Source organism: Notamacropus eugenii, chromosome 3 (assembly GCF_028372415.1).
Source record: "Notamacropus eugenii isolate mMacEug1 chromosome 3, mMacEug1.pri_v2, whole genome shotgun sequence".
Classification (NCBI taxonomy): domain Eukaryota; kingdom Metazoa; phylum Chordata; class Mammalia; order Diprotodontia; family Macropodidae; genus Notamacropus; species Notamacropus eugenii.
In genome coordinates, this window is record NC_092874.1 from 55,850,432 (window position 1) to 55,877,990 (window position 27,559).

Sequence of the window (27,559 nt, forward strand, 5' to 3'; positions counted from 1 at the left end):
TGGGATTCAGAGCAGAATTTTAAATGAATGAAATCAAATCCTGTTGTTTAAAAGAGAAAACATTTTAAAAGCTCCATTAGTACCTCAAGGTTCTGGGATTGCTTGATGCAATCAATAATAGATATTTTTCTGATGTTTTAAGCTTTATAGAGCACTTTATATGCATGGCTTCATTTGAGTGTGTAGATGGTAGAAGAAATTACACATGTTGTTTTACTCCCAACTCTTCACTCCCAGTAGAACACAAACACCTTAAGGGCAGGTACTGTTCTGTTTGCAGCCCTAGAGCTTAACATGATTTCCAGGCATACATCAGATACCTGTTGCTGTTGGAGCAGCCAGGTGGCACCATAGTACATAGAACTCTGGGCCTGAAATCAGAAAGACACATCCTTCCTGAGTTCAAATCCAGCTTGAAACACTTACTAGCTGTGTCACTCTGGGCAAGTCATTTAACCCTGTTTGCCTCAGTTTCCTCATCTATAAAATGAGCCGGAGAAGGAAAATGCAAATGTTGTATACAGTATATACTATATGTTGTATATAAACACCTTGAGGGTAGATATTGTTTTGTTTGTAACCCAAGAGCTTAATGTGGTGCTTGGGTACATAGTAGATATTAGAAGCAGATCAATCAAGTTACATTGTATTTGTCATTTTACTTTTCAAATTACATGCTAGGTAGTGTGGTATAGTGGGAAAGGCACTAGATTTGGAGTCAGGAGAGACCTGGGTTCAAATCCTGCCTCTGACACCGACTGTATAATAATGGGCAAATCATGTATTGGTGTTGGACGTGAAGATGCCAGAGGTCCCTTCTGGCTCTAATGACCTAGCCTTCCTGAGACAAGAATACCTGTCCTATCTACCTCACAGGACTGTCACGAGGATCCAATGAGGCCAAGTACGTACAGCACCTACCCAATCTTAAGGCACCATGAAAGCATCAGCTTTTGGAAGAAGCTTGCCCATTTCTGTCCTATCATTTGTGTGGTACATTTTTTGCAGGCTTTTACTGTAAGAAGCATTTCAGTAAAACCCAATTTCCAAAGTGCCTTCTGATTGTGCAGGGATGTGCCTGTTGAAGGCTGTTTATCAATGTGAGATCAGGACAGGAGCTAGCAACCTGCTTTCCCTCAGGTTCCACTTCCCTCAGGTTCCGGAGACGCTGGCCAGAAGGGCAGACTGAGCCCATGAGCACCCCTGTCACATCTGCACCACTCGCAACCATCAAAGTAACTGGACCATGAAGATGTAGCTCTGACCTTAAGCATTCTGCCAGCAGCAGCCTCCTTGAGCCTAAGCTCTATTTTACATCTCATTCAACTGCCCACACCCTTGGTCCCAGTGATCCCACTACTAGGCATATAATCCCCAAAATTCGAAGACAGAAAATAAGATCCAACATAGACCCAAACAGTCATAGGAGCAAGCTTTAAGGTAGCAAAGAACTGGAAACCAAAATGGCAGAAACAACTATGGTATATTAGTTTAGACTGGAAGAGCTGAGTTCAAATCCAGCCTCGGACATTCACTAGCTGTCTGACCTAACTAGGTAAATCATTTAACTTCTGTCTGCCTCTGTTTCCTCATATGTAAAATACAGATAATATCTGCGTCTACCTCCCAGGGTTGTTCTGAGATAATATTTGCAAAGCACTTTGCAAACCCTGAAATATTAATAAATGCTAATTGTTATTATTTAATCACTGAAACAATGGAAATGAAACAACTGTTAAAATCACATCTCAGTCTGAGTCACTGTAGAATCAGCGAAAGTTCTGGAGAAAAGATTAATGACCTCGAGCAAATAAACTTCTCTGGATTTCAGCGTCCTCGAAACGATGGTGTGAAAACCCCATTTAATCTCGAAATCTACGAAACTCTGAAACCTCCTTCAAGATAGAGGCTGGTGGTGGTGGGCAACCGGGAAAGAATACTATATATAAAGAATCCTATATGCACATTATATCTGGTGACGTATCCAGGGAATATTTTTGTTGAATTGTTTTTCTTTGCCACAGGGCAGTGAAGGCAGCTAGGTAGTTTGAGTGGAGAGTGTTGGCCTTGGAGTTAGGAAGGCCTGGATTCAAATCCTGCCTTAGATACTTAATTAACATTAGGCAAGTCACTTAATCTTTCAAAGCCTCAATTTCCTCATCTGTAAAATGGAGCTAATAATAGGACCCACGTTACAGGGCTGTTGTAAGGATCAAATGAGATATTTGTCAAGTGCTTAGCAAACCTTGAAAGGGTTATGTAAATGCCAGCTTTCATTGTGTGTCATTCAGCCTGCGTCATTTCTGTGTGTGTCAAAGGGAAATAACTATGATACAAAGACAAATGGTGCCAATCCAACCTTTTTTTTTTTTTTGAAAGAAATAAAACTCCATACATTTCTTGCCTAAAATAGCTTCATGCCTAACCCTGGGAACAGTGTGCCATGTGTTGTTGACCCTGGGTCTCAAACTTTCAATCTTCCTGCTTCCAGACCCTTGTTTTTAGCCTAACCACGACTGTTCCCACTGGATTTTTCCTTTAACGCTTGGGATGCTGCAGTATCCTATCCTGTTGCCATGGCAATATTCAAATGCAGACTGTAGAAAAGGTGCCTCCTATCATTGCTGCCAATTACTGTGAAGCACCTCCAAGTCCTAACCAGCTGTTGAACAAAAGGGAAGGAGAAGGATGCCTCCAAAATTTGCAAGGGCTTCCTCTGCATTTCCTTTTGCCCCTCCTGTTCAATTTCCCAAATTGTTGATCTCTTGGGCTTAGCTTTAGAGTAGTTTACATTAAAAAACAAACCAAAAATAAGAGAAAGAGAAGGAGAGAGGGAAGGAGGAAGAGAGGGAGAGGAAGGGAGGAAAGGAGGGAGAGAGAGGGGGGAAGAAGGAGGGAAAGGGGAGCAAAATACAAGTCCAGTAGCTGCTAAAATGAGAAGAGGACAGGCTCCCATCTTGGATTCATTTACTGAAGAACACTAACCCAGGGATTTTTAGGAAAATTAAAATCTTAAGAACACCATTCTGGCTCTTCAATGCTGTTAAAAGTAAATAGAATAGCAAATCCTTTAAAAGGAGGGGGAAACCCTACCAGTTTCTACAGTAGGTAAGGAAGTTTCCTAAAGTGACAGGTCTCTTGTAACGCAAACAGATTTCTTTCATTTTTCCTCCCTCTGGGACCACGATGCTCCTCAAAGCACACAACATTCCCCCAGGCCCACTTTACTACCACAGACATTTTCCCTTCCCATTAGGATTGCTCTGTCTGCCGAGGAGAACCTTTGAGTGTGTACGTTTGCCATTTCCCCACAATGAGATTCTTTATTCACTGCTCCTCAGATGAAGGAGATGCTGGGCTAGGTATAACAGGGCTCTAGGGGGTGATCAGGAGAAGTCTCCTACTCTTGATACTTGCTGGACTTCGAGTTACCTGCCTAAATTGTCTCCAGAATGAGTTTTCTTCTCCACAAAATACCCAACTCACCAAACATTTATTAAATGCCTACTAATTGCATGATTGTAACTAGGTGCTGGGACCATAAAGGCCTAACCCTCAAGGTCCTTCAATTCTAGAGTGGCCATATGGTGGACAGACTGGTGGACTTGAAGTCAGGAAGCCCTGGGTTCAAATCTCATTTCTCACAATGACTAACTGGCATGCCTATAGTAGCAAATGCTTTAAACTTTCTGGGCCTCAGTTTCCTAATCTATAAAATGGGAATGACAAATACCTAGATTACTTACCTCATAGATTTCATATGAGGCTAAAGTGAGACTGAACCTAAAACCTTCTACAAACCTTAAATTGCTATATATACTGGCCATTATTTTTAATGCTGGAGAAAAAAATGAGAAAAAAACAAGATGTAAGCCTTTTATTAGCCCAATTTTTATAGTTCAAATGATCAAAGAATTTAGAGCCAGAAGGAATTCATTGAGTTATCAACCTATCAACAAGTATTTATGAAGCGCCTACTATATATTAGACATTGTATAGATGCTGGGGAATGAAAGACAAAAGCCCAACCATCTCTACCTTCAACAAGCTTATGTTCTAATAGGGGAGATGACATACTCTCCCTCCCAGTTCTCCTCACAGGGAATGTGGGGATTTACAGACTGGGTAAGAGTTATGCTATCCAATCCCTGAGGTCGCTTGTTAAATCTAGGGGTCTGTGACTCAATATAGAAGTATTTACAGAATTTCAGTTGAGTAGCACAAATTTTGTTAAAAAGCAACTAGAATTAAACTTCATTTACCACCTGCTTCTTTTCTTTGTTTTGACTTCGTGCATCCTCTGGAGCTCTCCCCCTACTTTTTCAGTTTCCTTTTGGGTATCATATCCCCCTCCCCCATTAGATTATAAGCTCCTAGAGGGAGGACTTTCTTTTTCTTATTTCTATCCTCAGGTCAATGTGTGGCACATAGCAGTCACTTAATAAATGTTTATTGATGAGAATATTTTAGTGTTGATATAAAAACAATAGTAAGTCAGACTACAGGAAGGAGATTGACTGGAAGACAATCTACATTAATTTGCACTGAAGGAGAATCCATCCTCCTTATCCAATCATGTTCTCATCTCTCTTCCAGTAGACAGAGTGACCCCACAGATATGCCTTGAGACTCATGTTTGGCTAATTCCTGTGGTTACCAGGAAGGTGTCAGCAAAAATTAAGTCCCTCTGTTCTGGAACACAGTGAAGTTGGAGACTCTGATCAATGACATGATCATGGTGCAGGAGAAAGGATAACTTGGCATTGGTGCCAAAGTGGGCTGAAGGCAGGACAGATCACTCCCAGCAGTCATGGACCAGGGCCACTAGGAGGAACATCTCTCCAGGGAAATGTCTTATCAGAGAAGAACGATTGACAAAGATACTCTGAACATCATTCTAGGGCAGGGGTCCTTAACCTTTGTTGTATCTTGGACTCCTTTAGTGATCTAGTGAAGCCTGCGGACCCCTTCACAGAATCATGTTTTAAAATACAGAAAATTAAATAAAGAGATAGATTTATGTCTTTATATACTTGTAAAGATGCAAAGAAAGTCAATTATATTGGACTACAGTTATCAAAATACTAAAAAAAATTTCATGGACTCCAAGTCAAGTACCCTTGGTCTAGGGGACAACATATTGGATTGAAGACCTAAATCCTGGCCCAGTCATTAGCCAGCTGGGTAGCCATAGCCCCTCTGGACCTCACATGCTTCATCTGTAAAATGAGTGAGTTAGGAGGGGAAGAGTTGTTTATGGATACAGCAGTGAGTTTGGAGTCTGGGTTGAATCCAGGCTCAACCACTTAGCACTTGGAGTAACTAACCATGTACAGGCATTTTTTCACTTCTGTGGATCTCAATATTCTCATCTATAAATTGAGATAGTTAGATTATTTGACTTTCAAGGTCCTTTCTATTTCTGAATCTGTGATTCTACGAGTCTATAACTAGTCAGATAATTCTAGGAATAGAAGGTTCCTTTCCTTCCAACTCTAAAATTCTATGATTCCCATGATTCTCTTTTCCCAGAGCAGATACTATGAATTAATCAACCAGCAAACATTTATCAAACACTACCATAGGCCAGGCAGGTGCTGTGTTAATCACTTTACAATTACTGTCTCATTTGATCCTGAGAACAACCATACAAAGTAGGTGCTGTTTTTTATCATTCACATTTTGCAGATGAGAAAACAGGAAGAAAGCTGTGACTTTCCCAGAGTTGCACAGCTAGGAAGTACGTGACGCTAAATTTGAACTCAAGTCTTCCTGGTTTTGGGCCTTGCCCTCTATCTACTGTGCCATCTAGCTGTCTTTGGTTGCTACATACATTTAAGAGATTTCACTGGAACGTATGTCTCAGCTTCATAACAAACATCCCTGCGTCATACACAGAAAACCCTGAGAAGGACCGTATGCTAACGGCATTTTGTAAGAACATTTTTCCTCCCAGAAGTTCTGATTTACACATTCTTTACAGAGTTAAATTAAAGCAAACATTCGGGCAAATCAGCAAAGCAAAGCTGAGCCTAAGATATTAAAACTCATGCCTCAACAGACAACCCAAGGCCTAGACTGACTCACAAGCGTCTGCCTCAAAGGGATCAATCATGAGAACAGATTTATTCCCGGCAGTTCCAAGAGCTCTCACTAGGAAAGCACATTTTCAGAATGGCAGAAGGGCCTCCAGATGATCAGTCCAAGGATCCCAACAATATTCTAAGTTCTGCAAAAGCATCTTATCACTCCAGTCATCAGGTGTGAAGGTAAAAGAGATCTGTGAAGGAATCTGGGATTACAAAAAGCACAGATGTGGTACTCTTTTAGGTCCTAAGGAATCTTACAGTCTGTATTTACCACAGATTTTTAATTACTGCCTATTCCCACAACCCTTCCTCAAATTAAGGTGGCACAAGAAAGGAATTCACCAGGATCCCTTGGAATATAGAGATAAAATGAGAACAGTTGGAATACATCCAGCTACACTTATTATTGGTTGACTGTAAAAAAAATTGATTTATTAGACCAAAATGCCACCTTCAAGGCTCTTCTCCAAGAAGACTGTCTCTTATGAGTATGTCAAAATTATACAATATTCCTCGAAAGTTTCAAGAGCAGGGAGAATTTTGCTTAACTCTTTTCTGACTGTTCATGGCAAATAAAGCATTTGTAGGCTAACCAAAAACATTTACAATTGTTGTTCGGGGGGGATGTCCTGTGTAGAGTCCAAATGGAAGAAAGATTCCCTACAGATGATGAGGATGCTTCTGTTCAGGGATGATATTGTGATGATTCATCAATTCCCAGAAGATTGAAGAGCCTCCTAAATGAGAGCCCCCAGCATCCTGGTCAAGCTTCACTGCCATCTTCTCTCCCTGTCCTCATAGGTATATCCCTCCTTTCTTTCTTTTGCTCTGGGGACAGCAATCAAATCAACACTGTGATTGCTTTCAGAATAAGTGTGTTTAATTGATTACCTCCATTCGTCATATTTGTGGCTTCGCCAACCAAAGAGCCTTCCCTGGCCACTATATGTGTGTACATATATAGAAATATAACTATATATGTATATAGACATATATGTGTTATCTTTTCCTATTAGAATGTATATAATCTCCTTCCTTGAGTATTGAAAGTCTGTATTTCCAGTGCTTAGCACAGTGCCAACTACATAATGACTACTGAAGAAATGCTATTGATTGATTGACTGATTTGACTGTTTTAACTATCTACACAGTAAAAACCAAGTGGAAGATGAATACTTGCTGAGACTATGATATGTAGCTGGATGGATGAGTTATATAGCTGATCCACCAATTGCATATATCAGGGAGAGACCATGAGCTGGGCCTAGAATTGAATAAAGGAGAAGAAAGGGCTACGTTACCTTTAAGGAAATTATAGACAGTCCTCTTAATGACCCAAAGCTCCTTTCCTGAAACAAATGGCCACCATTTTTTTAACACCAATATTTTCCCCAGTGCTGTTACTTCATTGCAAATCATGGCATTTTGTAGTCTCCCAAGAATTAAAATTGAAAGTTAACTTAACTGAAGTGGAGAGCAACCAGATCAGATTAGATCAGAGTCCCAGAGCCTTATACTGGGAAGATCTATCAGAGCCCATTTGGAACAGTCTGTATCTGGACTCAATGTCTGCTGTCACATCTCTAACACAGGGCTCTCTGGCCTTTCCTTGAAAATCTCCTTTGGGGCAGGGGGAAAGCAAAGAGATAGATCATTTCCCTTCTAAATAGCTCCATTAGGAGCCATTTAAATCATATTATATTATATTAATTAGTTTATTTAAATGTGCCATTTTGTACCTTCCATCCTAGTTTTGTCCTCTTAGGTCCAGCAGAACAAGTCTAATGCCTCAATTACAGAACAAACATCCTGATAACTCAAGTCAATTATCTTCCCCTCCCCCCATTTCCCATCTTATCCTTTTCTTTTTTAGAATAATTATCCCTTTTTCCTTCAGCTAATTCTTATATAATGTTGAGGTCCTGCAATCTCTAAATCACCCTCTTCTCAATGCTTTCCAGTTTATCTCTTTCCTAAAATGTGATGCCTTTTTTTTTTAAACTTCACTATTTGCTTTTTCTTGAGTTTATGTTATTTCTACAGATCACAGGGATCCGAGGATGATGGGTGTTATTCATTCTCTACTTCGTGTTTTAAACAGATAGTTTAACCACCTCAAGAACTTTATAATAAAAACACATAAAATGATACATAGAGAAATACAGTCTTTGGTGCATGTTGTGATCACTTTAGTATTTCTCCTTGTGTCTGAGAAATAGTGGCAGAATTTATTCTAGTTGACACTAAAAAGATTCCTGTAAATAAATGGTGGCATATAAATCCTCCCAACTAGAACAAAATGAAAACTTCTTGGGAAAAATATTGTGTCTTGAGATCACATGCTGGAAGACTGAGTTTGTTGAGCCCCAATTTTATCATCTATAAGAATAACACAATTTTAAGATCTGTATTGAATACCACCTACTTAATATGACTAAAGGCTTATTGAGTATGCAGACCAATATGTAGTATATTCAAACTAGCAGAAGGATTGTATTCCGAACTTAAAATTATTTTAACTTTTACATGGAAGGTATCTGGTTACTTGAGCACTTTTGATCCTTCCACTACGTGGTGAAAACGGAACAAAAGAAGTTCTTTGGTGGGACAAAGGCGAGGAGTGATCATATTCGTGTTTAGTTTTTAGAAGAAAGAATCTGCTTTATCAGTGGAATGAAATTTCTTTTATTACCAACTTCTGATCCAACATTCATTATAAATGTATTCTTAGGATTCCATACTGGAATCAAATTTCCTATGTATAAATGTTATTTTGGCTGATGAGTATATTTGTTTTTGAGCTAAAGTAGTGCTTGGTACATAGCAGCTGTTTAAGAAATGCTTGCTGACTAACTGAAGTAGTCAATTACCTTTTATTATCAATAATATCACTATAAGTAATAATATTATCTTCTTGTATGTTTCGTTATTTCTTTATCCTTTGGTTAAGAATTACAATATACTCTGCCCTGTTTTCAAGGAAAAATCTGAATTTTATCAGGGTATAATTACAATATATTATACTAGGGTTTAGAATATTACTGTAAGACAATGCAGGGAAATAGGTAAAAAATGGGTGGAAATCACATTTAGGTTTAATGTAAGAGAAACTTCCTAAATATCAGAAATATCCCCAAATATACATTGGGAGACACCCATAAGCAGGTGTTTAGGGAAAGGCTAGCTAACCACTAGTTAGGGCTTATAGAAGGGATTCCTTGTTAGACAGGCAGTTGTCACAATGGGTAGAGTGACAGAATTGGAATCAGAATGATCCGAGTTCAAATCCTGATTCAGATACCTAAACAGCTCTATGACCCTGGGCAAATCCCATAGACTCATGATGTACCTCAGCTTTGTCATCTGTAAAATAAGAAGGTTGGATTTGATGACCTCCAAGGTTTCTTCTAGTTCTAAATCAGTGATACGGAGATATACATTGGGCTAGACAGCTTCTAAGGTCCCTTCCAACTTGAAGATTCACTGATGAACAGTTCTGTACCTTTGCTCAGTTGCCCCAATCCCTTTCCAAATTCTACTTATTCTTCAAAGTCCTCCTTCATGAGATTTTCTCCAGTGGACTTCAGCCTGCATTGATCACCCTCTTTCTCAGAACTCACATAACTTATTGTGGGAATCTATTATAGTCCTATAAAATGTGTGCTATTCTTTCTATAAGGCCTGTTCTGATGTCCCGTCATGGTGTGGCAGTGACCCTGGGCTCTCAAAGCCTCCTCTAGTACAGTGTAACTTCTGGGAGGTCCCATCAAGCTCGAAAGTCTTTAAATACTTGTCTACTTACTCGAGGACCAATCTAGTTAAGTTTGGAGAGGCTCATCACCCAAAGATTGGCAAGCTGGATTGGATTTATTTATTTTGCTACAGCAGCTCATAAAGATGCCTATTAAGGGGGTAGTGAAAGGAGTAACCACATTGTGACTGAAGTATTGATATTGTTATGTAATTGCCTCTTATATACCTATTTTATTACCCTATCTGGATTGTAAGCTTCCAGAATCAGGGTTCTTAACTTGGGATCTTTTTATTTTTTAAAAAGCATTTCAATATAATTTGTTTCCTTTTTGCTTCATTTCGTGTATTTAAAAACATAGGTTTCATCAGACTCCCAGAAGGGGTTAGGACACAAAAAGGGTTAAGAACCTCTTCCAGAAGAAGGACCATAAACCATATTTCTTTTGCCTGCTACTTCCTCATCCCCATATTGGCCCTCCCCTTGCCCCATTCAATGGGACATGGTGGCTATAGGTCCAGTCTTAGAGTTAAACTCTACCTCTGAGATACTTGATGTATGTGCGTGTATAATATATATACAAACATATACCTACATACATATGTATGTATGCATCTATACATACACACATATGTATATATATGTATATATGTATGAGACAGAGAGAGGGAAGGAGAAAGAGAAATGCTCTGTGATCATAGGCAAGTCATTTAACCTACTAATGGCCTAAGCAACTCTCTAAGACTGTAATTTACAAACAAGTTGGTCATGTGGGTCAATGTAGTTTCCCTATAGCAATGACATCATAGGTCAGGATGTGAAAAATGGGGGTGGGTATACAGCAAGGCATTGTGTCTTGGGGATAATGAATGAATGCAGGACAGCCAAAGAGAGAACCATAGGGCTAATCAGATCAGACAACCTTTGGTCAAAAGCAAGGCAGGGTTGCAATGAGAGCTTTAGGCACACACCCTTTAGGGCTTGAGGGAAATAAGCCAGTTGGTGGATACAATCATTTATTCTGGCATAACTCATCTGTAAAATGCACATGCACTCAAAGAACAAAGCTGGACACAGCTCTGTGACACAAGAATCGTCTGGTTCCTGGCAGAGATGTTCCCAAACTTTCTGAGCTCTTGCAGAAGAAAACAACTCTACGGGGAACTAAAGAATTAATGAATTGTACATTAAAAGCATATGCTTCTCATTACTGAGATCACAGCATTCAGGATGAAGAATGTGCACAATCCAGAGCGAGGGTGTGCAGCAACAGACCATTCCTTTTATTCACTAGGGGGAACTTGAATTCAGCTGCCTTCTCCACTATAGTGGAGCAACTAAAATCCCTGTAAAGCCTCCTATGCTTAATAATTAAGGGACTGCCTGATGCTGAGATCAAGAAGCTAACAGAAGTCACCCTCTCATCAGGCTTGTGGGGATGGGGCTGAGCAAGTAATGGCTCAAAAGTGTGCCAATTACTGAAAGCTACCTTCCTGTCTATTCCCATTCAGCTCTCCCACCTGTCTGCCCATGGAGATAACCTCTGGACACTTGGTGTCTACTGAACTTTAGCAGCCACAGGCTTATCTTCAAAACTAATGGGCTTTCAAGTTAAAAGGGACCTTAGAGGTCAATCAGTCATTTCATAGATGGGGAAAACAAAGCTGACAGAAGGGATGAGACTTGTCCAAGGTCCCAAGTTCCCAGAATCTTGTTGCTGGAAGGGAAACCAGAGGTCATACTAGCCTAACAGTTCATGGTAGCACCAGGGTCTGAACTCTGGTCTTTTGAGTCCAATATTCTTTTTCCTATACTGTGCAGTCTCCCTACTGACATATATAATGAGAGACCCATTGATACTTTCTATTCCTTCCTTGTGTCCATTTCCTTCCCATGAGTCTTTTTCCTTGTTGACCCCAACAAATTCCTCTTCCCACCACTTGTTTCCTCACTCACCCTGGGGCAGTCTATAGAAGCAGCAACTAGCTATTTAGAGGGAGGGGCTGGTGGAGGTGGACACTCAGTTTACTGGGCCCAGCTTCCAAGACTCACTGAGTAGGTGGTACATCTGTTAACTTTGGCAAGCTGAGGAACAGGAATGGGTCATGTATGGCTTCTTATCTTGCAAAAGGACTTTAGAAAGAGATGCCATGCTAGGGACCCAGCTTTTGGAATTTCATTGATTATTATTATTATGTATAAAGCACTATCAAGTGCTTTCTATAAAGTTTACAAAGTGTTTTACATTCTCTATCTCCACTTGGGCCTTAAAAACAACCCTGTGATAAATGTGACCAAAATGAGGCTCAGACAGGACAACTTTGCGGCTCAACTTCACACTACCAATAAGTGTCAGAGGCAGAATTCAAACCCAGGCCTTCCTAAAACAAAGTCGATGCTACACCACCTTTCATTTATTTTAGAAAGAGAACATAGCAATACTTCATTTATTTGCCATGACTGGAAATGAGTTTATAGGATCTCAGAATTTAGACCAGGCTAGGGCTTAAAAGTTATCTGATCCAACCCTCAAATATTACAGATGAAGAAACTGTATCCTAATAGTGTTCAAATTACTTGACCAAGGTCACACAGGGAGAAATCAGCATTTCTGGGATTGAAGCTGTGTCTTCTGACTTAGACAATTGAGAGAAGAGTAAGAGCCCTTATCTCTGGTAATTAACACCTGTTTGATACTGGGTAAGTTATTTAGCCTCTCCAGACCTCACTTTCCTCATCTGTAACATGGAGAGGTTGAACTGGTCCTTAAGGGCTCTTGCATCCCTAAAAGTAAGATCCTATGACTGAATCCAGTGTTCTTTCAACTATACCAAGCTAATTCATCTCCCATGGCTGAGTTTTCTAGATAACTGGGAATACAAGACATAAAATTTTCCCTACTTTTAAGGAAGTTACAGTGTAGAGGAGACAACATGCAAGCAGCTATGTTGATACAAGCTACAGAAAGGATCAACTGGAGATCAACAGAGGGAAGGCATGAGCATTAAGGGGGACTGGGAAAGGTTTCTCGCAGAAGGTGGGATTTTCCCTGAGACTTGAAGGAAGCTGAGGAGGAAGGAGAGAGGGACCAGTCAGTGAAAATGCCAAGGGTCAGGAGATCAAGTGTCTTGTACAAGGGACATCAAGGAAGTCAGTGCCACTGGACTGTGGAGAACCTGACAGAGTGTAAGGTGTAAGAAATAGGAAGGGACCAGGTTATGGAGGGCTTTAAAAAGCCAAATTATGGATTTCTGTATTTGATCTTTGAGGAAATAGTGAGGCACTGGGGTTGACTGAATGGGAAGGGGATAGGGGAAGGTCTGGCATGGTTTTGGAAAATTGGTTTGATAGCTGAAAGGAGAATGGTGTGGGGTGGGGAAAGACTTGAGGCAGGAAGACCAACCAGAAGAGTACTACAGTAGCCCAGGTGTGAGGTGATGAGAACCTGCATCAAGGTGGTGGTAGTGTCAGAGATGAAAAGAGGACAGGTATGAGATGTTTCAAGAAGGAAAAGACTAAGCAACTGATTGGTCAATGGGAGTGAGGAGTCAATCGTGACGTGGTATGAAGCCAAGGTGACCAGGAGGATGGTGGTACTCTCTACGGTAACAGGGAAGTTAGGAAGAGTGGAGGATTTGATGGGGGGGTGAAGGGGAGAAGATAATGAATTTAGTTTTGGATATACTGAATTTGAGATGTCTATGGGATATCCAGTTCAAGATATTTAGAGTTGGAGAGGCATCCAAGATGACTTTTCCTGTCTTTTTGTCCCATCATGAATATAATTAACACTTGGGTTGACTCAGAGTCATCAACATGAACATCAATTTTTGCCTTCTATCATGTTACTGTGATAATTAGAGGGAATACTGAGCTGTGTTATTTACCTTTGCTCCTAATGGCCCTAGATGTTATGCTTTCGGAGCTTTTATGTCTGCATTTTCTCTCTTCCTCTGCAGTCAGTGGGTTTCTCTTTGCTGACAGTGTACCTCACTAAAACATCCTTCCCTCATCCTCCTTTCTAATTTACTGTTTCTATTCTGCTTTGGGTTGAGAAACCAAATAAGTATGTTTATTTGAAATGTGCCTAAAAGAAGAGTAAGTCGATTCTGAATGAAAATCTGAAAAGGTATCAGTCATATCTGGGCTGCTCAGAAGTCTTTTTCTTTAATTTCCTTCTGGGCCTCATCTGTGTTCTGGATAGCTAAATATAAACTAAACTGATACATAAATGAGATTATACTGCATTTACTTCATGAGAAGGTCTGCTGCTGGGCCATGCCTGCTAGTCATGGAGAAGGCATATTTGTATATGTTTGGGCAAGGGGAAACAGAGACTGTGAAAAGTAGACCCAATTAACTAAAAAATCAGCTTGGGGCCATTTCATTACAATAATGATAATGATGATAAAAAGTTATAATCTATATAGCACCTATTGTATGCCAATCATTATGTTAATAAGCACTTTACAAATATTAAGGTAAAAAAATAATATACTACTTATTAGTCTTGATGCTCATTATGGGTATCCACGTGTTTTATTGAGCCTGTTGATCCTGGAGTCAATCTATCTATGAGCATTTATTAAGTACTGACTGTTTGCCAAGTGAATACAAATTGTCCTTGCTCTCAAAGAACCTAAATTCGCTCTCCCTTCATGAAAATCAGAGTCACAATTATAACCAGGATGGAAGACACAAAAAGCAAACTTTATCTGATAAATCATTTTGCTAAGGTTTTCTTCAGAAATAAAAATGACAAGTTGGTGGCAGCAAGGAGCTGACTATAATCCTATAATGCTCAGATGATGCCCTGGCTGGAAATTCAGCATATGTCTTAGGACAGTGAAGCTACCTCGGAACAGGACAGCCCCTGGATTTGCTTTACAATTCACTTCCTTATACACCAAATTAGAGAATATTAGAGGGAAACCATTTCGTGCACTCCTACTCCGCTAATTTTCCAGATAGCTCAGAGGTTGTTTATCTCCCCAGCACTTGGTACAGTACTGGACACTCAGTAGACACTTAAATGTTTGTAGATTGATTGAATAGGTGGCTTCACCACTAGCCCATTAATGTCAGAACAGGGCTGAGAACTTACATCCAGCGTTCTTTTCATCAAATTCTGACTAAGTCATCACAATTCTATAACTTGACCATTATGACATGGAAAGGCATCAAAATTCATTCAAGTAGAAATATAACTTGTAAAATGTCACCCGAACTTCAGTTAATGCATCTCCCCAAACCAATGCCCAGCTTATTCACCTAGAAAGATTCAGTGTGCATCAAGTAATATGAGAATTTTCATTTGAAGGCTGCACCAGCATAATCATTATTAAACAAAAAAACTAAAGGGCAGCATAACCATAGTTTTATATTTACTTTAAAAAATCTGATAGGGTGTCCTAGGCAATAACAAAAAGATATGACCTTCTATCTTAGTTAAGAGGACCAAAGAAATCCCTGTTGTAATTAACTTTTATTTTAAAAACACAGATAAGAAAAATGAGCAAGCGTTTTGGGAAATGGATATTCAGAGATGTTAAAAAAGATAGCAATGAAAACTTACTGAAGGCAGAGAAAGAATACGAAGCAGAACGTTTATTTTGAGCTCAAACTAAAAAGATTCATTAGATTTCTATTGTGTGGCAACAATCCCTCCTGCCAGGGTGTACTTTAGCAGCTGGGATGCCTCAGCTGAAGGTTTGGGAACAAGAAAAGAAGTTTGATATTATTAGTGCTATTTATCCTGGAAGAGGAAACTGACCGGAGGACTCACACGTTCACAGCTTATAAATCTAAATTTAAACATTTTTCAATTACTCGACATGTACAGGGCAACAATAACTAACACTTATAATTGACCACCAAAAAAACCCTTAAATATTTGATAAATAAGGGAGCAGCTTTAAGCGAGTAACAGCTGTCTTTTTTTTTTTCTAGTGTATACATACACATATAAGCTATTAAAGCTTAAAATTGAACCAAGATGCTCCATATAGGGCAGTTAAGGGGCTCAATGTGCCAGGTCTGGAATCAGGAAGACTCATCTTCCTAAGTTCAAATCTGGCTTCAGATACTTACTAGCTGTGTGACTCTGGGCAAGTCACTTAATTCTGTTTGCCTCAGTTTCTTTATCTGTAAAGTAAACTGGAGAAGGAAATGGCAAACCACTTCCAGTATCTTTGCCAAGAAAACCCCAAATGGGGGTCACAACTGAAAATGACTGAACAACAATGTATAGGGAGCTAAAATTCTCTAAGCAGGTGAGGTACAGCTAGACTACTTTTTAAAATGACACAGAATAATCTGGATTTTCTGAGCAATAGTTCTCATTCAATCTGTAAACCATGGGCCGAAGACCTTTGGGGATGGAGCTATGGAGTTACTGCCAGAAGTCTCTGAATCCAGAGATGGGTGTAATGTCAACATTCCAAACTTTATAGTTCCCATCAAATATGCAGTGTAGTATTTAGTAAAATAAGCAATAGCACATATACTTTCTTCTCAAATCCCCTTTTACTGTTATGTGTACCACCATTTTCTCAGTCACTCAGACTTAGAACCTCAACATCATACTTGCTTCTATGTTCCCACTCGCCTCACATATCCACACCATTGCCAAGTCTTAACATTTTGACCTTCACAACATCTCTTTGTAATACATCCCCATTGTCTCTACCTGCACAGCTATCACCCTCACCTCCCTAGCCTACTAGGGACCGGACACTGTGATGGTGTGATAGAGTCTTAAGAATTACATAAGAATTTCTGTCCTCAAGGCTGGGGGAGATAAGTTTCTATATCTGAAACAATTTGAGAACAATGTAAATGGGAGTGTATAGAATTAAGTGCTATGTTATAGAAGGTAACAGGGCAAAACTATCCTATTAGTTTATTGTAAGTTTCAAGTTTCATGATATGTTCATGAAATACAATGTAGCACTGTATTCCTTTGGGCTCACTCTCTAAAATTCCACTTGAATTGGCAGCTCAGGTCCCTAGAGGGTGGCTCTAGGGTTAATTCTGAGTCTAGGGTGGTGGTTTCTGGAACTGTTGCTCAGGATCCCTGGCTAATGTACTCCCACACTGATCATCAATTAGCCAGTCAGATTTAGTCAACTTTTAGAAAGCTAATGTGCTTTAGTTACAACTATTGGTATAAAAACATGCCACCCCCCTAAAAAGGTGTGGGTCACACTCTCCCACAAGTATATCCACAGTCCAGGGGTAAGTGGGCTTATGGCTTACAGAGCCCATGTGCCAAAGGGTAAATCAACTTCTAATGTCTGGAAGTCTTTTCCTCCCTTTGTGGCATTCTCCTAGAATTCTCCTTTGGTGGATGTAGCCCTCATTGGGCTCAGAAGTGCCATAGTCAAGTCCTGAGCTTGCTTTTCCTTGGTTGGTCTAATCTGTCCTCTGCTCTTTGTGCAGATGCTACCATCAGCCTGATATTCTGAAGACATTCAGTCTCCCTTTAGGAGACTGAAATCTTCTGACTCTCCATGGTCACAAGGGGGAGGAAATAGATTTTCTTGCTACACCATCAAATGATGTCGTCTCAGAGGCTCAGTTGGTTTTCTACTACTAGGCTGATCTGCTACTGGAATATTGGATTCCAAACTGGCTTGCTTTTTGGAACTAACTTGTTTAAGCCAAATTTCAGAAGGCATGACTAATTCTCTTAAAAAAATCACAATATATTTACTATATAGAATCACCTGTTTTCACTCAACTTGTACCTAGTTTCCACCTTCAACTGACTGGCTGATTCAATAGAGGTATCTAGGAATTTTTTGCACTTACTTTCCACCTCTGATCGACTGATTCTGTAATTCTCTAACTGAGGCATTTTCACCTGATAACAATACCAGGATACAGAGCATCTTTAAACTATATTAATCGGGGTTGACGGAGTGGAACACCCTTCTTTCGGAAAACTACAAAAATTTCCTTAAAAGTAGATTTATTCCCTTTGAAAGGCAACTCAGTTTTCCAAAAATACATTTTATTGGCAAGAAGAGTTGGCCTGCAGCCTTATGGAAAAAGGGATGTTCCAAAAGTATCCCATGTGTTAAGGTACAGTAAATCAGAGTACACTAAACTCAGCCTAAATATTTCTACTGAGTAAGAACACAATAATGACTTACAGTTTCCTAGAATAAACAAGCAAGACAGAGCAAAATAAATCCTAAAGTTGCAAAATTTCAGAGTAAGTGATGATTGATAGAGGGTTAAGCAGTAATCAAGAATCTGAAGACATTTCATCGTTGGCGCTTGAAAGTCTAGAGACCTCTTAATGGTCTTGATCTTTGGCTCTAGAAATGTCTTCAATTGTTCCAGCCGCATCTCTGTTCCAAAAAAAAATTGAGCTTTCTATATGAGAATGGAAAAAATTGATCCTAAGCAGAAGAGCAAAGTTATAAATGCTGGCTAGTGGTTTGGGAGAAAATTTGAAAAAATGAAATTCATGATTCCTTTTATATTGCTTTGTTTTCCTGAAGAGAAACGAAGGAAGGAAGAAAGAAATGCCACATATCCAAACCAACTTTCTATGCCAAGCCTAAAATCACAGATGAACAAATAGGCTCAAATAAGCATTTGGAGTAGAGGTGGGAGAGGTGGAAGAGGGACAGCAGGAAATATTTTTTTTGCTTTCCAAATTTAAATATTTAGTATTTCTAGGACAGGAAAAATGCAAGAAAGTCCCAAAGAATGAGCAAATATTATGCTTTCAAATGATATATTACAAACAGAAAACTAAATATACTGTTAACTATGAATTTTAAATTATTTAAATAATGAAGATTATCTAAAAGGCAGTAGCTTGAATGGGTCTCAGATATATTTATTCATGATTTCATTCATTCACAGTTTCAGCTGCTACATTAGGTAACTTAGGGCTAGATTTGAAATAAAGGCTTTCTAACCATCATAACAGTGCTTTTTTGTTTACAGTGCTACTGTAAACCTTCAACTGAATCTTCATTTTTAAATTGGTTAAGTTGTATAAATTACTAGAACCAAATAGTATCACTGAAATTGAATAGGTGGGACCACAAATACATCTCATATTCAGCTTAATTCTTATTCTGGAGATTTCACCAATACTTTCTCTATTAATAGCCAGCCCAGAAATGAACTAGTGTCAGAGGACAATGCCAATTAAAAAACTTAATGAAACCTTAATAATTTCAAACCGGTAGTTGTAGTTAAGTACCAGATGATTTTTCCCCCTCAAGTTTTTCTTAAATATTCTCAGTTGGTACTCTAGGGAAGGGAAAAAGGAAGCAAAAATTGTATCTGTGTGAAATGAGAGTCAAATTAGTTTTGGAAATTCATAGTAATTGTCAGAAAGTCTGATGATGGCTGCTGATCAGTTAATAAACATATATTAAGTAGATGATATTAAAATTTTACTATGTCACTCATCAATTAATAGAAAGAATCCTAAATAAAATACATTTCAGTACTCCAATGACATGTTGATATGGGTACTTCCTCCACTGATGTCTGATATAGGCTGCAGCCTCTCTCCCACTTAGTAAATGGATCTTGAGAGCTGCTATGACTGAAAAAATCTATTGCTCTGTGGCCAACTTGGATATGAACTTCTCTCATTTTCACTAGGCTGATCCTTAGACAATAGAACATTTACTTCTGTTATTTATACTGATCACACCTTGAAATAACATACCATTGTGCCATTTATACTAATTTTACGTGATCTAATTATTTTCCATTAGCAGCCCTATCACCGGCTATTTTAAACTACATTTTTCAAAATGGCCAGTTCACTCACTCTGCCATGGTACTATAGATAAGGTACTATAAACGTTAAATACTTTGATATAAAACAAAACCAGGCTATAGTTTTGAAGAATTTTTCTTTAATACATTCCTCATAGAGGAAGTAGGTAGAAAAACTGTTAGGAGAATTATCTCATAAAGCAAGAAGCAGAGGGGGAAAAAGATCACAGAAAACTTGGCAAGAGATTGAATTAAACCAAATCCTGAGAGCATTTAAGCATGAAATTTGAAGGGAGACAATAACAGATAAAAAATGGAAAAAAAATCTGTGAACATTACTTTAACAAACTATGGTTTTCCCTCAGTAACTATGAAGCCACCACATGTACACTCTAATATCACAGTTCCTGATGCAGTGAGTGAGCAAATAGACATAGAACTATAGAAAACAGACAGGAAAAGTGCCTAGACAAGGTCAAGTACATACAGAAGTGGCCTATAACGAAGGTAATCAATTCTGAGTCATTAAGGAACAGATTCTCAAGGTATTTAAGTATGAATGGGGGGATGATACCAAATGCTTAGGGGAAAAAATGGACACTATAACTACAACAAAAAAATAAAGAAAAGTTAAATCGTAACCTACTTTACTATCACTATAAGGCTCTTTACAAGAATAACATATGTGAAAATGAAGAGTATTCTTGAAGATGGCATGTGAAAATGCAGCCAGGCTTTCTCCAATCATATTCTATTATATATCTATGTCTATATAGATATATCTTTGGCACAGTGCTTGGTACACAGTAGGTGCTTAGTAAATGTTTGCTGAATTGAACTGAGTTTAGATAAGTTTACATAAGTGCTGATGATCTCACTCTGCTTTCTGTAGAGTATAAATAGACACATCTTAAAGGCTTTCTCCTAGCAAGGAGCTTCCCATGCATACGTCAAAGTCATAGAAGGTTCTGTGAAAAAAATGAGGCCATTTCATTACTAATAACATAAAACAAAGTATACCATAACATATCTGGCCAAGGTATTTGTTACTCTCATGGAGGATTATCCATGGCAGAGACCAAATGGAAGAGGGGTTCCTTAGATATTAAGTGAATTCCTCGAGTATTCATTGAATGACTTGGACTAGAAATGAGAAAGTGTAGATGGGCTGGGATAAGTACTGCTTGAAGCAGTATCCACATTGCAGAGATCCCAGATTCTTCAAAGTATCAAAATGATTCTATTGCAGAAAGGGAGGGGCACCTGCGATGCCTTATACTTCTGAGTTTGAAAAGTGGACACATGCTAGAACTACATTCAGTTTTCTGATGGGTCCTGGCTGAGCTGCTGTAGCAGAATGAGTCTAAGAAGATGTCTTTCTTGTTCTCTCAGAACTGGCTAGACCAAATGGCAGATACTCAGGAATGATGGGCAAGATTCAGAGGTTAGGGGAAAAACCTTCCCTAAACTCTACAAGATAAATGATAAAGTCCTTTGACTTTCTCTGAGCCTTGGCTCCATTTACTGATGGCTATCAATCTGGGTAAATCACCAAGTCCTACCTAAAGTTCTTAAAATGTGGATTTGCTGTTTTCAGACAATGTCCTCACAAACTGTAAAGAGGCAACTCTCAGACTTGGTAGGAAGCTTTACACTTTGGTCTTGTCTCTAAGAACTGTCTCTGTAAGATTAAGACTACAGGTATAACTCAGATATTGTGGTTCTGGTTCTAGAACACTACAATAAAGTGAATATTGCAATAAGTGAGTCACACAAATTTTTTACTTTCTTAGTGCAAATAGAAGTTATGTTTGCACTCTACTGTAGTCTATTACATGTGCACCAGGATGATGTCTAAAATATGTATACCTTAATTAAAAATATTGCTCAAAGCTGCTAACCATTATGTGACCCTTCAGTGAGTCATGCCCTTTTGGCTAGTGGAGAGTCTTGCCTTGTTAGTGGCTGCTGACTGGTCAGGGTGGTGAATGCTTACGGTTGGAGTGGCTCTAGCAATTTCTTTTTTTTTTTTTTTTTAAATAAGGAGAATGTGTATTTACATAGTGCAATGTTGTCAAAGTACATGACCATAATCATCACATATCTTCCCAGTACATATGTTTTCATTTGTTTCTATTTGCAGTCACAAGACAAGAACTTGAACTTCTCATACAAAATGATGGCAAAAATTTACAAAGCATATACAGTCATAATGGGGAAAAGCTTCAGATCTTAAATGAATTTGCATGTTTTTCTTAAACACATTTACATGTTTTTCTAACGAAAATGTGAAACCCTCCAAGAATATTAATAAAAATTAGCACAGTTCTTGATGTTAAGAATCATTTATAATCTGAAATTACTTTTCTAAGCCATAATTTCCTCATGGCATTTTTTACATCTTCATTTCTTACTGTATAGATAAGGGGGTTTAACATGGGGGTGACAAGAGTATAAAATACAGTTACTGTTTTATCGATGGAGAATGTAGTTACTGGTCGAAGATACATGAAAATACAGGGGGCGAAGAACAAGATCACTACAGTGATGTGGGAGCTATAAGGAGACAGAGCCTTACGTCTTCCTGCAGAGCTGTAATTTTTTAGGGAACACAGGATAATCACGTAGGACAACATCAAAACAAAAAAACTAATCATTGAAATTAACCCTGAATTGGCAATAACCAACAGACCAGTGAGGAAGGTGTCTGTGCAGGCAAGTTGAATCAAGGGAATAATGTCACACATAAAGTGATTTATAACATTGGGCCCACAGAAAGGAAGCCAGACTATGGTGAAAACTTGTACTAATGAATGCAGGAAACCCACTGTCCAAGCCAATCCAACGAGGCAACAGCAAAGGCGGTGATTCATTATTGTCATGTAGTGCAAAGGTCTGCAGATGGCCACATACCTGTCAAAGGCCATTACTATGAGGAGGATAATCTCACAAGTCCCAAGAAAATGCTCTAGAAAAAGCTGAGTCATGCATGCATTGAAAGAGATGGTTTTCTTCTCAAGGAGTAAATCCACAAGCATTTTGGGGACCATTGATGATGGATAGAAAGCATCTATCAGAGACAAGAATGCTAGAAAGAAGTACATTGGAGAGACCAGAGTATGACTGGAGGCAATTGTGATAACAACGAGCATATTACTCATGATAGTGACAATGTAAGTGGCTAAAAACATAGCAAACATGACTTTCTGCATCTCAGGATTCCTCATGAGACCCAGTAGAACAAATTCAGTCACATTTCTATTTGCCATGTGACCTTTACACATACGTTGAATTCAGTTGTAAATTCCAGTTATCTTAAGGATATGTAGATGCTTCTAAATGTAGGCACCTTCTGATGATTTCAGGAATTCTGATTATACTGACAGATTCTTTTTTCACAATATACCTTCACTCTCAAATAATGATAAAGTTGAAAGAATATCTTCAAGTATGCTGTGCAAGAAGATTCCACTACCACTAGGCACATATCTTATAAATTACTGGACATAAATGTATCCTATCCCCGGTCTTCGGACGTCTCCGGTCCCTCTCCTGGTTGGGGGAGGGCAATAAACAGGCAGAGCACCCGAAAGGAGTTGCAGTCAGCAAGCTTTATTCCGTTTCTTCTCCCGGCTCTAGCAATTTCTTAAAATAAAACAAGGAAGTTTGCCAAATCAAGTGACTCTTCATTTCACATCAACACTTAAAGGCCATTGTAGGGTTATTAACTGGCCTAATTTCAATATTGTTGTGTTTTAGGGGATAGGGAGGCTCGGGCAGAGGGAGAGAGACAGGCCAACAGCAAGTCAGAGAATACACATAACATTTATCAATTAAGTTCACCATCTCATATAGGTGTAGTTTGTGATGTCTCAAACATCAAAGATCACTGATCACCGTAACATATATAATAATAATAATAATGAAAAAGTGTGAAATATTGCAAGAATATGGCAGAGACATGATGTGAACATTTGCTGTTGGAAAAATGGCATGAACAGACCTGTTCAATGGGGGATGAGGGGATGTAATGGCCACCAGCCTTCAATTTGTAAAAAGAAAAAAAAAATACAATATCTGTGAAGTACAATAAAATGAGGTATGCCTGAATACAACTCGGTCCCTTGTGACAAGCCCCATACATAACTCAGATTTACATAAGATCTTAGAATTTAAAATGCCCCTCTCTGATAAGGAGGTGTGCAGTATGGCTGTTAAATGAGAAAATCAAGGCTGAGGGAGATGGAGAAATTTGTTCAGGGGTTAGTTACCTAACTCCAAATCTATCACAATATCTTGATGCATCTGGTCCTCTGAGATGCTTTTCCAGGCCAACATCTGTATTCTCTTAAACAATAACTTCAAATTCAATCTTCGATCAACCAAAAATAATGATGGCTAGCAGTCAATAATCTTGCTTGCTCCAGCGAAGTTGGCTAGGGATCACCCTCTAAAAAATGAACTCGTTTATTTGAATAAATACATACTACCTTCTATAGCTACAACCAAAGATGTCCCATCACATGTCTTAAAGACTACTTTGTTGTACTATCCTAGTCTTCCTGCTAAATTGGGGCTTTGCTCCTTCTAATAGTTTGGTTTCCTCCTCAGCAATTATTTTTCCATGAAATCTTTGAGTGGTAAACATCTCCTGTTAATTATAAGGCAAGGGATTTTCCTGATGGTCAATTATCCAATCATTCTTGCTGAAAGTAATCAAAGGGAGGAGCAAGTGTTCTGAGCACATGGCTGAGTTCTAATAGCTTTGGGCAAGCCAGCTTCCTGGTTGATTTTACCAGAAATCAAATTAAGGACAACTTGCTACAGCCAACTACCTTATGTTCACTGCACAAGATCAGAGCTGCATTAAATTCTCATCATGGAAAAAAAAAAGGCCACAAATCCCTTGTTTCTTTGTCATAGTGCATTTATATGTTCTCTGGACATATTTGGGATGCTTTTAAAAATAATAAATTCCTAAAATTTGTTTTTGCCTACCTGCTGATTTCTTTGGAAAGCTTTATCAAGGGATACACCTTTCATAAAACTTACTGATATTATGTATGGCTATATGCATGGTTTAGTAAGAGATCAGAGATAGGGGCTGTAAAGTTTTGGGGTAAAACATAAGAAGTTAGTGACCTATCATATTTTAGTTGCTCACAAAAAAACCCAATAGGGCAAAATGGAGAAAGTATGGGAATTAAAGAGGATCTGAGTTCAAATTCTGGCTTTGCAACTTATGGATGTGTGTTTTAGGACCAGATCTTCTCTGCTTCTCCAGCTTTCATTTTAAAATGAGGTTAAATTTAAAGAGATTCTAAGGTCCCTGTCAGCTTTAAATCTACGATCCTATGAAGCTGTTAAGAGGACTTCATCATTATTTGTATAATAATTATAAAATAAGAAAATCAAGTTGATAAGAAAGATGAATTTCCATTTTTCAGGCATTACCTAGCTGTACTATACACATATGCCTATAACATAACCCCTACCCTGTCATGTCTCCTAGGCTAGTATCTGTATGAAGTAAGTGCTTAACGTTTGTATTTTGTGATATTGTTTTTGACAGTCTGTCTGGTCTTTGAGGACAAGGGACCATATTTTATTTATCTGTGAATCTCTCCTAATCCCCATGGCATAGTATCATGTTCATAGTGGGTACTTAATAAATCACTGAGGAATTGAATTATTAAAAATTATCTATGTGTATGTATGTGCATATGTGTATATCTCTATATAGGCAAACATATATCTACTACTGATGACCCATGAGGTCCTCTCCAGCTCTAGATCTAGGAGGTCTGTACTGGAAGCAGGCTTTAGTACTAGACTTTGAAAAAAAGCCCAGTAGAGCCAGGCAGAGAATATGATTTTTGAAGACTAATTAATAGACAAAATGACTTTTAATGATTCAACTTCAGCTCCAGGTTTCCCCACATATTAAAACAAAAAAGATCCCAAAGCATATAATTTTTAAAAAGCAGATTTATATTCCTATTTTACTTAGGCTAGTATTAAAATTGGTGTGATAGCATGCTATTTTAAATCATCCTTGCATTCTTATCTTCCTCCCTAAGGGTCTGATAGAATATTTTATAGGCTCATAGGAAGATTGATAGGGAGCTGATAGCGACTCAAGAAGTTAATCACTCCAACCCCTTTGCTTTTTAGATGGGGAAACAGCTCCAGAGATGCTAAGTAATCTTGTGCAGGTCATAGGTAGCAGAGCTGGAATTCAACCCAAATCCTTTGATTCTAATTCCAGCATCTTTTCCTGAGTTTGCCCACCTAAAGTCTTTTTCTCCTCCAAGCCATTCTCCATTCAGTCACTAAAGTGATTTTTTCTAAAATGTAGGTCAGACCATGTAAATCCCCTCCCCAATTATTTCTGGGATCAATATAAAATCCTCTGTTTGATATTAAAAGCCCTTCACAACCTAACCTCCTCTTACCTTTCCAATCTTCTTATACCTTGTTCCCCTCCATGTACAGTAGAGGTACCTAATAAATGCTTACTGATTAGATCATATTTCCTTGCATCTATGGTTTCCCAAATGCTTATACTGTGACCTGTACATAGTAGGCATTCAAAAGCATTTGTCGAATGAATATTTAGACATGCTACATGTACCAACTCAAATTTGGAACTTGGGAGGCAGTCCCACTCCAACTGCGTGATGCCTTGGGGTCCCAATAAACTTCTTTTGTCTACTTTTCCTGATTTTGCCGTTAATCGACTAACCAGAATTTTCTTTTAACACAGCAGTTGAGTGAATTGCTTTACCCAACCCAGCAGCCTAGTGACCCGTCACAGCTGAGAAACCAAGACACCACACCTGTCAAGGAGCTACTCCTTGAGTATATCGCTGAGCAAGGAAGCGATGCCACACCCAGAAATGAACTTGAGAATCCTGGGCACTTATGAACTGACGCAGAATGAAATGGATAGAACCAATAGGCCAATTTATCCTGAGATAACACTGCAAAGAAAAAAAATCAACTTTCAAAACAATGACCAACTAACGCTCTGGAAGATTCATGATGAGGCATAAAAGGTTAAAGGTCATAAAGATCACCTCCTGACACAAAGGTTATAGACAAAAAATACAAAAGAAACAAATGGTTTTGGACACGACCACTCTGTGGATTCATTTTAATTGATTATGCTTAATTGTTCAGGGAGCTTGTCAGCCAAATAGCCTGGGAAGTTTTAGTGCCAGAAAGTATTATTTTGGGAAAATAAAAATAAGGTTTTAAAATAAAAGTGCCCACCTGAACCAAACTATAATTGTTGATATAATGTCATCATTTTCAGGAAAATTCTCTCTCTTTCTCTCTCTCTTTTGGTCTCAAACATTCCAGGATTGAACAATTCTTAGGAATGGATTAATATTACAAGATTGTTTTTAAGTTGCTAGGCAACACCAAAAAAATAAATGTCCGTGTTCTGAGATCACTGGCATTCTTTATTCTTCCCACTCTGAGTGCATTTTGTTATCTGGCCGTGTGCCATTTGGACAAATGCAGTGAGCTGAATCCCAGCTACTGTTTTACTTTACCTGTGGAGGCAAAAATATAGCAATTTGTACCTCTGAATAATGAATCGTATCTGACAAGGTGGAATCGGAGCTCTTTGGCAGGGTGCACTCTCTTGCTGGACCGATTACATGTCTTACTGGAATTCAAGCATTGAGTTTTGGAGTTCCTTTGTCATTTCAAATATGCTTTTTTCCTATGGTATCTTCACAGGTAAACTGTCTTTTTTTTTTTTTTTTTGCAGGGTTGGGGAGATAATTATATGATAGAAACCACTGACCATTTTATGGGCAATTTTAATATCTGGGAAGGAACAGCTGGTGTTCACAGGAAAAAAAATTTTCTTTGTTTCTAAGGAATATGTCAATATACTAGGGGGGAAGTACCCAAACTCTCCTTAGTATAATTTTTCTAATTACAGATA

General features: G+C 38.6%; 2 protein-coding genes across 3 annotated transcripts in view; both read right to left on the minus strand.

Moving 5' to 3' along the window:
• FAM171A1 (family with sequence similarity 171 member A1) overlaps nt 1-27,559 on the minus strand; it is a 180,682-nt gene that overhangs the window by 6,270 nt on the left and 146,853 nt on the right. The window lies entirely within an intron of this gene.
• LOC140532756 (olfactory receptor 4C3-like) lies at nt 6-27,145 on the minus strand. Its single transcript, XM_072651612.1, has one exon. It carries the CDS (start codon nt 22,878-22,880, stop codon nt 21,939-21,941), a length of 942 nt encoding a protein of 313 aa, XP_072507713.1. The 5' UTR covers nt 22,881-27,145; the 3' UTR covers nt 6-21,938.

Excerpts from the sequence above, each read along its gene's own strand:
- LOC140532756 (XM_072651612.1), bottom strand. The coding sequence starts at position 22,880 with ATGTGTAAAGGTCACATGGCAAATAGAAATGTGACTGAATTTGTTCTA.